Source organism: Numenius arquata, chromosome 4 (genome assembly GCF_964106895.1).
Source record: "Numenius arquata chromosome 4, bNumArq3.hap1.1, whole genome shotgun sequence".
NCBI classification, from domain to species: Eukaryota; Metazoa; Chordata; class Aves; order Charadriiformes; family Scolopacidae; genus Numenius; species Numenius arquata.
In genome coordinates, this window is record NC_133579.1 from 46,175,865 (window position 1) to 46,186,249 (window position 10,385).

At 44.1% G+C, this 10,385-nt stretch overlaps 1 protein-coding gene across 1 annotated transcript; it reads left to right on the top strand.

The window, feature by feature from the left end:
- Positions 1–289: 289 nt before the first annotated feature.
- On the top strand, positions 290–10,385 carry ROPN1L (rhophilin associated tail protein 1 like). The gene is made up of 6 exons (XM_074146771.1): positions 290–391; positions 2,629–2,786; positions 4,811–4,934; positions 5,095–5,256; positions 7,595–7,770; positions 10,325–10,385. Exons 2-6 carry the CDS (start codon positions 2,656–2,658, stop codon positions 10,383–10,385), a joined length of 654 nt encoding a protein of 217 aa, XP_074002872.1. The 5' UTR covers positions 290–391; positions 2,629–2,655.

Here is a 10,385-nt window from a genome sequence, read left to right on the forward strand (position 1 = left end):
GGAATACGCTGCCCTATGTCTATTTTGAAGCTCAGACGGCGTTTGTTCTGGAAAGGAGGTACAAGAGAGGCGAGGGCAGGACGGAGGTGCCTCACCGATGCTGCTGACCAAGCAGCGCACCATCGTGCTGGGGGGACACTCGGGGGGGGACCCAGAGACCAGCCTCTCCGCCACGGGCTCTGCCACCGACTTACCGGTAAGGTGTTCCAGGTCTTTTCAGAAGTTGGTAGAAAGGGTAGCCTTGTTGTTGCTCTGGCGTTTTAAACAACGTAGGCAACAACCACCTTCCCTCGCCTGGCCCCCACCTTCCCCCGCTAAGCACCGGGCCGGCCCCCCGGCCCTCCCCCGCCGCGCCGCGTTGCCCGGGCAGCGGGGCCGCGGAGCGGGTCAGGTGAGGCGCCCGGCCCGGGCTCCCCGGGGTAGCGGTGGCGGTGGGAAGCCCCGGCGGGGACGAGGAGGCCGCTGAGGGGCGGCTCGGCAGGGCGCCGCCGTTGCGGGGGGTGCCCGGGGCGGCGGTTGGGCGGATGACGGTTGGGCTGCCGGCGGCCGCTGCTCTCCCGTTGCCGGGGCCCGTCGGCGGCCTCCGCGGGGCTGCCGCAGGCGGTAGGTAGCGGTCGGCGCTACCGGCAGCTGGGGGCGGCCCGGGAGGAGGGGAGGGGGCGGCCGGGCAGGTAAGGGGACGTTCGCAGCCAACCGGGCTCCTGTTGGCTTGCGGAGGGACGGCTGTCGCCAGCAGCCGGGCAAGCCTGGTCCGCCCGCAGGCCCTTGTTGGGTTTAGCTCTGTAGCCAGGACACCTGGGGCTAGTTCTTAGTCCGTGAAGGGAACAACAGAAAATGAGAGCAAGGCGGAGGTGAGAGATTTCTGTGTTTAGCAAGAGAGTAACCCGTGTTAGAGCACAAACAGTAGGTATCGCCATGGACCAGCGGTGGAAAGTCGTGAAGGCTGGCTCACCCCACTGCCTTTTCTTTGGCTGGTGAGGTCTGTATAGGTACAGGAGGTTCCCTCAGAACATCAGGAAACCCCTTTTCACTATGAGGGTGACCAAGCACTGGCACAGGTCACCCAGACAGGTTGTGGACTCTCCATCCTTGGAGATACTCAAAACCCACCTGTACGTGGCTCTCAGCAGCCTGCTCTAGGTAGTCCTGCTTGAGCAGAGGGCTGACCAGATGGACCTCCAGAAGCCCCTGCCAACCTCAGCTCTTCTATGACTCTGTCATTAATGACTTATTATAGAAAGACCTCACGCCTTTTTTTTTTTTTTCTCTACTTTTTCTTTTCTGCTTAGTTTCTTGTTCTTTGACTGCTTCCCAGGGGCACATGCACACACCTGTGTATTCCTTCTTCAAGGTTTTTCTATTCTCCAGCTTCTCCCCAACTTTTTGCCTTCAGCTTCAGTCCCTTGGCTAGAGCTGCTTTTGTGAATCATTACTGAAAGCACGTGGCCAACATAGTAGTAATTAAATACACACTCTGAAGTCTCTCCCCGATGCAAATTTGCTGCGTTGGGGTAATGAAGAGGCTGTACCCTGTTTGTGTTTCTCCAGAAATGAAGTTCTAAGTATGGTTTGATCCTCAAAGAAGCCTTGAGTCACAGCAGTCCCGTGCCTCCATAGCTGACTTTATTAATTTTTTTTTTCCAATAAAGGAAAATTCACACGATAGGGGGAGAAAGCCACCTGCTAGATTTTCTTATTTTCACCTTAAAAATTAAATCTAAAGGGATAAAGGCTGCTGTTACATTGATTCCTTTCTTGATACTGTTGCATTCACTGTTCTTCCCTTCTGCAAATAAATGGCATCTTTTCAGCTGTTATTGCTAAATCAACTTAGGTAGGCTGTAGTTTATCTTTGAACTAATGAGGAGAGTGCCCAGGTTTCCCACCAAATGTGCTCCATGGCTATAATGGGAGAAGGACTATAGAATAACCGATGTCTGTCCCTTTTTTTGGATCCTGGGGAATAGGATTCCTTGCAACAAGTAAGTTACATGCTGAATGAGACAAACTTACCTGTAAAGCTGTATGAGCAAAGTGCAATGTGTAATTGCAGCACAGGTGAATGTTTTGTTCACTGCTGTAATTTTTTGATGTAAAGTCTGCCAGGAGCACAAATTTGTAACTTTTTGCTACAGCATTTTTTGAATACGTAAACACAGTAGAGATTTGGTAACCTGCATACTCTTGCTTCTCTACAAAAATGACATGACTCTCCTTGGCATGCAGTAGGGAGTTGTCAGCGTAGCTAGCTTTCATATTGGTGTGTGTGGTGTGACTTGTCTGGACTACTTGTTTTACAAATTCATATTGTGGTTGGTTTAAGGAGAAAAATCAGTTTTAAACTATCTAAAGATACCTATTAAAGCAGTGGTTCTCCTTACCCAGAGCTGTGGTTGGTGTCTGAGCTCAGTCTTTTACTTGGTGTTGCCAACAAGTTTAAGTTTTTCTTAGAGTTGCGCAGTGCTCATCTGTTTACCCTTTGGAGTCTGTCAGTTCTCCAGTAACTCCAGCTGTCGAGTAGGACAGGAGGGACTTTGGGTGCAAGTACTGTTGGCCCCCATATGCACAAGCAGTTTTTACTTCACATTCTGCATCTGTGAACTGCTGTTTTCTTATAATTTCTTTCAGGCCATCATAACTGAACACAAACAAACCATGCCTCTTCCAGAAACCATGTTTTGTGCTCAGCAGATCAAAATCCCACCTGAGCTACCTGATATTCTGAAGCAATTTACTAAAGCTGCTGTTAGGACTCAGCCTCATGATGTTTTGCAGTGGGCAGCTGCGTAAGTATGATGTTCGCATAATGATTTAGTGTTGTGCCTATGGACCCACAAAATCTCACTGCTCCTGTTTATTGTACAGTGGAGCTGGCTTTGAATATTAAACCAACCTGTATATTGCGTACACACTTCTGTGCATTAATGCAGCATGTGAGCTTTTTAAAAATAGTGTAATGCTTGATTTATTTTCTGTTTCATTGTGGTTTAGGACTGCATATTTCCAGAATAGTTTGATTTCCATACAGAAAAATGCATCTTAATTTTTTTGTTATTAATTTCTCTTTCCTGAAGACCAAACTTTTTTTTCCCCTCCTCTCATGTGTGACGATTCTTGGAATTTAGAGGTAACCTAGAAAATAGCTTTCTAATTCTTAAACTTCCTTAGGTTTCTTCTTTTTTTTATTTCCAGGAACAAAATTAAGGAGTCTCCTTAAATGTTACTGAAATAGGACAAGAGCTTGAAAAGTTGCAACTTTTAGGTGATAGTCCATGCAATAAAACTCTGACTGTAAAATTCATTTAAGATGTTCAAATGTTTCTTCTTTAACTTCTTTTTTTCTTTTACCTCAACTGCTCACTACCATTTTTTCCTGTCCTATGGTTTGTGTGGACAAGCTCTTGAAAGGTGTCTGTGAGATGGTCTCAGTTGGACTGAAAAACATCTGTATTGTGGGGGGGGGGGGGGGGGGGGGGAGGCTGTTAACAAAACCAGGCTGGAGTCTGGCTTGTCCATTAAAAAGCAAAAAACCTGAAGCTGAGTTGCTACAGTTGCAGCGTTGGAGAAAGGCAGCAGGAACAGCTTAAAACAGCATGGTGTTTCTTAGGAACATGATGGAGGTGGGGTGCAGCGTACCTCTGGGTGATGGATGTGCAGGGAGCTTGTCCCAACCGAGGTGTCAGAAACAGCAGCCACCAGGTAGCTTGAGCCTGCTGGGATGTGGAGCTGGTGAGAGCAGGGGCAGTAGAACACTGCCACGGGTATGCCGCTGGCCAGTCCCCAAGATTGCACCAGCTTGGTTGGAGGAACCCCCTGCAGATGGGCAGGCGGCTGCTGCTGATCACACACCTCTTGTTCTGGAATATGCTGTGGTGCGAGAGCGCCTGGGGCAGAGCAAGGTCTGGACCTGGGGAGCCACGCGAAGCAGAGCAAGGCTGCGGCTTCAGATGCGCTGCTCATGTTGTAGTGCTTGTCCCTGTGAATAATCAGATGGGGAAACAGATCCGGCTGAAAAATAGCCCAGGTGTTATATGTGCATGGATACCATGCATCTATTTCTATAGTCTCACTAATTCAGTTCTGCAGTGCTGCTTGCTGTGCCTTTTGGCAAGTAGTTGCTCAGCATGGGATAGCCTGGTCATGGATGTGGGTGACCAGGGCAGAGGAGGGAGGACAAATGGAGAAACCCTTAAATTAGACCTACCACTGACTGAATGGAAAACTAAGTTTTCCTTGCACAGTTCACATCACTGGCCAGTTGTGGCAAAGGTGGTTGCTTTTAACACTGTGGTGGCCTTATAATTTAAAGGATGTGCATCTAATTTCCTTTCTGCTCTAGTCTTAAACTTTATTTTGCAGTGGGCAGAAATAGCAGAAACACTGATGAGAGAGATGCAGCATAAATAGCCAGTTGTGCTTTTTAGGTAGCCTGTGAGGGGAATGTTAAACAAATGAGCCCTCAGGTGCTCGTCAATCAAATGGGAAAAGCCTGTTCTTTGGTTTGTGAGCACACTCTGATGTTAGTAAGTCACTCTCTGCTTTACCAAGAAGGTCATGCACAAAATAAGTTAAATGCCCTACGAATTACTAGAGTGTCATAAAAAGGAGTGTGTACAGTCTAAAGATTGTGGTTTCCACTAAAAAGAAAGGTGGTATCTGGGCACGAGGAGATGAGCTGGCGGCTTACCAAGTGCTGCCACTCCTGCACGGGAGCATGCAGATTCATTCACTGAACTATGAGAGCATTTACTTCTGTGCAGCTTGTAATGGCCACAGGCATTGAAGTGTGTTGCTCTTGCCGTTTGCTTAGGTATTTTTCAGCCTTGTCAAAAGGTGAGACCCTTCCTGTGAAGGAGAGGATTGAAATGCCTTTAGCAATAGAGAAAGCAGATGCCGGTTTGACACCAGGACTCCTTAAAATCTTGCACAAACAGGTACAAAGTGGCCTTTATCAAGTGTACAATGCTGTCGAGGAATGCTGGTATGCTGGGGATGGCTCGGGAGACTGTCAAGTATTTGACTTATTTTGGGGAGGTTCTTAGTTTCATTCTGGTTTTCAGAGTCCTTACTGTGGTGCTGTGATTTCGTTTAAAGCTTTCTCCCAAAGACATGGTGAATGTTGCAGAGCTGAAGGAAAAATGGAAGCACTTGTGCTTGCCAGAGGAGCAGCTGGACGCTATCCTGCAGTTGGACGACTTCGGTGAGGAGGTGGAATGGATGAAGTTTCTGGCACTTGGGTGCAGTGTGCTTGGCAGGGTACGTTCACAGCAGGAGCCCTTGTATCCAAAAGCAAATGTTCGTATATGATTGTATGTGACGTAGACCATAGACCAATTAAGGCAAATAGACTTTAGAGAATGGCAATTTTTTTTGCAGCAGCTGGCAAAGTGGCTTATATGTTTATTACTGTCCTCCATCAGCTTTTGGTCAAGGAACTTAACCAGGAAGAGGGCTAGGTCCTTACCTTACTGGGATGGCAGTAGAAGAGCAAGCATGTCTGCAGGGAGCTTGGATCATGAGAGAGAGGATGATAGAGGAATGCTCTGTATGGAATCAGCATAAATGTCCATGGAGGAGAACTGGAGGGAGAAATTAAAACATCAATTTTTAATTGATTGTGTAGTCAATTAAATTTTCACGGAAGCAGTTAATGTTACTAAATCTACTTTTAATTCTTTTCATGTCAGTAATAAAATCTCAGCAGAGCATTTCAACAGAATAAGAGACTATGAAATGCACTAAGCTGATGTTCTTATGAAGTATAATGCTTTTAATGATTTCTGCAGTAGGGAAGAAGGGGTACTAAAAAGAAAATACGTATTAAATAATATTTTGAGAATGTTGCAATATCTGGAAGCCCTGAATGTTGACCTGTCCTGGCAATGCAATTGTGTGTATAGATACATGTATTCATTTCCACTGTGTATTTCTTGATTCCAGTCCCCCTCCCAACATGATTTTGTAGTTTGGGATTTTTTCTTTATTTAAAAAAAAAGGTAAGAGCAGCATTATTTATTTTAAAAAAATCAAATAAAAAACAGAGTCACAGGAACATCATTCTGATGGAGCTAGACAGACTAAATTTACTTCCATCTATCCATCCGTTCAGATATTAAGTGAATTATTTGATTTCAACTCTACATAATGAAACCTAAACTTCAGTTTCTCAAACCAAAGAGGAAGATGCACAAAAGAAATTTTCATTAATTTCCTGCAGCTGTAAATTCTGTTCACAGTTGAATAGGGTCAGTTAAGATACTTCAGATGACTGGTTCACACTTGTCTACTCTTGTATCTTTCTGTAAAGCACTGATATATTTTTACAGCCTTGGAGAAATGACCATACAGGTAGCTTGTTAAATTGTCTTTCAAACGTGGTGAAATCGATGTGAGTAACTTTGCTGTGTTGCGTTGTGTGAGAGAGACAGTGGCAGCTTGGAGTGGCAGGAGCAGGAACGGCAGTAGAGGGGTGGCAAACTGCGGAGGGCAGAGTCTGCCATCATACAGGCAGTGCCTCCCCTCCCAGAGGAGGAAGTACATTAAGTAAAACTATTAAAGGATCATAAGATGACACTTCTGTCCTGTAGTCTAGATCTTGAACAGATATTGCATTTATTTTAAATATTGGTGTTCTACTGTTAGGAAATAAATTTAAGTTTTTACAAAGTCATTGCTTTCTTGTTAATGAAGAGTAAGGATAAATTTTGGAAAACTTATAGCAAAAATATTACTGCTTGGGTTATAAAATGCCTGTGTCTTTTTGTTTGTTTCTTTGTTTTAATGGAATCCAAACAGTTTTTGACTGAATGTAGCTCAATGCTGAATTTTTCCATATATTCCCCTGTATAGCTCATCATGTGTAGGGCACTGGAATATAGACACTGTATTAGATACAGGATTTTTTTTTCAAAGAATATTTGGAACTAACACTTTGAGGCATGTTTGTTTTTAAGGGAACTTGCATGTTATTGGGCTTTGACTACACTGAAACGTTCTTGAAATGCTTTTTGTCTCAGTACTTTTTCTACTATTAAAATGGAACTTGCATACAGATAGGGAAAACAGTAAATATCAGCACTGCTAAAAATTAATACCATATAATACTGTTTTGTAACAAAAATCATCAAACCCATATGAATTTTCTGAGATTTGTAGATTTGTCTGTCTTAACTGCTGCCAAGAATTCATTTAGATCCATTGGGATAATAAATACACACACAAACACACACATATATATCATCTCACTAGGTATAGTGATGTTGGAGCTTTTACAGTAGCAGAACAGAGCAGTTTGGCCATATTGGAGAAGGGGTTCAGACTACCCCGTGTAATCTTCAATCACAGGATTCTGGTATTTTTCACTCCTTTCTCTAGTAGAACTATTTCTATTGTTTCCATCCCTGGACCTGTACTGGAGGGTAAACCTGGGCTTGAAAGCTAGGTAATGATGACAAAGCCTTCATCTCATTTACACTCACTTTTAGTGTGAGTGTACAGTTTAGTGTGGTTTACAGTGTGGATTTTGTCATGGTATGCAAAGAATGTTCATGGCTCTTATACGGTTCCTCTTCTTTCTTTACTGAACCTCCTGCAGTCCTTACTGAGTTCAATGAAACACGCCTGTGAAATCTTAACAAAAGACCCAGAAGGTGGAGCAGCTCGCATTCCCTTCGAAACATTCTCATTCCTTTACTCATATTTGGCCCGTATCGATGGAGAGATACCAGAGGAGAAAGCTGAAGCATTCCTCCATGGAATTAAAGAATATGCGTAAGTAAAAAATCTGCGCATGGAAATTTAATGTATTGATCACCCTGGGTTCTCCATAAACCTTTAATTTCAGGTGAATAGTCTATCTTCACTTTGGGCATAGCCATGATGACAGGAGTAAAGTTTGACTAAGGTTATATCAGAAGCGTACATATTTATTTCTTATTAAGTGGTCAGCCTCAGGGTTTGAACTGTTAAATGACAAATTATTATTTATCCATCTTTCTTTGAAATATTGAAGTCCCTATCTGGTGGTCTAATTTCCCCTGTAGGAAGCAATTATATACAGGTTTGTATCATCTGCATATTACTGGTACTGGAACCAGCAGCATCTTATGGGCTGCTCTTTTGGTTTAACATAGATCATAAACCAGAGAGAGAACCTGGGAGTTCCCACTTGAAGTCTGAAATTTCCATTGTGTTTCTCCTGAATTACTTCTCCCTAGAAATTTTCTTGAGAAAACATCTAGTATGCACTTGCTCTTAAATGGCTTGGCTCTTCAGTTTTTGTAGTGTTAGCTATGGTAAATTGCCCTTCTTGGAATGGTCTTGGTGTCGGTTGCCGTCAGTACATATAAAAGACAAAGGCAGGACATTGTCACACCTGAATACTTCATCCTGTTTTGCTATTTGTACCAAGCTGGGGTGCTTGGGTACATTTCTTGTCTGTTGTGTTCCTCTTCCTGCTTGCTCTGAGGTCAGTTTGGTGTCAGTAAGCCACGAACTGACGCAGTTCTTCACAGCAGGAGATGTGTTAGGTTGAAGGTCAAGCAAAAACTCATGCCCTGGCTATCTGTTTTGCCATCAGTGACAGCTGTGTTCAGGTCATCCCTCCGTTGTTGTGTAATCTTGGCTTGCTTCATAATGAAGCAGCAATGCCATTCTCATCTCTTGACTTCATTGAGTAGTTTGTTAGCAAATTACGGTTTCCCCCAATATTATTAGGTGTCTTACTTACAATACAAGATCGGGTAGAGAATACCCTGTTGCTGATCAAGACATTCAGATGCTGTTTTCTGATGTGCTGTCACCATTGTTGCTGCTCACAGCTTATTTGTTCCGAATAATAACATAATAATACTCCCGACACCTGCACTTCATGATGATCAACAGGGTATTTGCATAGTTGGGCTAACTTTTTTCTTGAGCACACCAACACTGTGTTGTTGCTTTAGACTGATGCTTGATCACATTTTTGTCAACTTTACAACAGCAAAAACTTAAAATTCATAGGCTTGTACTAACAGCTCTGCTGACAAGGCCTAACTCATGCTAACTAACTGCTACAGGTGAAAATCTCATCTCTAATAGACTTCAATTGGTTATGTGCCCACAAAATTCAGTGTCAAAACCCCTTAACTTTTTAGCAGCTGGAGGAAGGAGCCATCAAGATACTACATATATTCCTGCTTGAATTGGCTTGGAATTAGAATTAAGAATGTATGAAAATGGCAGTGTCTGCAGTCCAACGCTCAGTGATAAACTCCCACTCATTTTATCCATAGTCATGCATAGGTCACACAAAATCCACTTTATTTTTAACCAGTTTTAAAAGATCTGTCTTTTAAAGACAGGCTTGTCTTCCTACAGCTGCTTATGTGGCATGTTTGCACACAGATACTTACTCTTCCTACCATCCATCTGGAATTGGTCTTGCTGCCTGTGATGGGTTGACCCTGGATGGATGCCAGGTGGCCACCAAAGCTGCTGTCACTGCCCTCCTCAGCTGGACAGGGGAGAGAAAATATAATGAAAGGCTTGAGGGTGAAGATAAGGGGGTGAGATCACTCAGCAATTACCGTCATAGGCAAAAAAGACTCGACTTGGGGAAATTAGTTTAATTTATTACCAGTCAAATCAGAGTAGCATAATGATATAAAACCAAATCTTAAAAAACATTGCCCCCCCACCCCCTTCTTCCTGGGCTCAACTTCGCTCCCAATTTCTCTATCTCCTACCCCCGGGTGGCACAGCGGGATGGAGAATGGGGATTGGGGTCAGTTCATCACACGTTGTCTCTGTGGCTCCTTCCTCCTCAAGGGAAGGACTCCTCACACTCTTCCCCTGCTCCTGTGTGGGGGTCCCTCCCATGGGAGGCAGTCCTCCATGAACTTCTGCAATGGGCTGCAGTTCTTCATGAACTGCTCCAGCGTGGGTCCCTTTCACAGGGTGCAGCCCTTCAGGAACAGACTGCTTCAGTGTGGGTCCCCCACGGGGTCACAGACATGGCTCTGTCAGACATGGGGGAAGCTTCTAGCAGCTTCTCACAGAAGCCACCCCTGTAGCCCCCCCCCAGCTACCAAAACCTTGCCATGCAAACCCAGTACACTTGGATTGCTACCAGCTTCATGTACATGGGAGCTCAAAAATACAGGAGCACACAAATGAACTGATCTATTTTGTCATTACAGTTACCAGATTGACCATTTTTAGTAAGAACCACTTTTTAATCACGCTGCTTTTGCTTACAATTAATATAAACCTCAACTGTATTCTGTCCAACACACTAGGATGTACCATGTTGATCTAAAACATTTTGTTTATTCCTTTCCAGTGACCAACAACGTGGCATGGTGCTGCTCAGAAACTTTCTGACCCCCAGCCCATTCTTTTGA

Excerpts from the sequence above, each read along its gene's own strand:
- ROPN1L (XM_074146771.1), top strand. The coding sequence starts at position 2,656 with ATGCCTCTTCCAGAAACCATGTTTTGTGCTCAGCAGATCAAAATCCCA. Across the intron at positions 4,935-5,094 it reads TTAAAATCTTGCACAAACAG|CTTTCTCCCAAAGACATGGT; the intron begins GTACAAAGTGGC and ends TTTCGTTTAAAG. Across the intron at positions 7,771-10,324 it reads CATGGAATTAAAGAATATGC|TGACCAACAACGTGGCATGG; the intron begins GTAAGTAAAAAA and ends ATTCCTTTCCAG.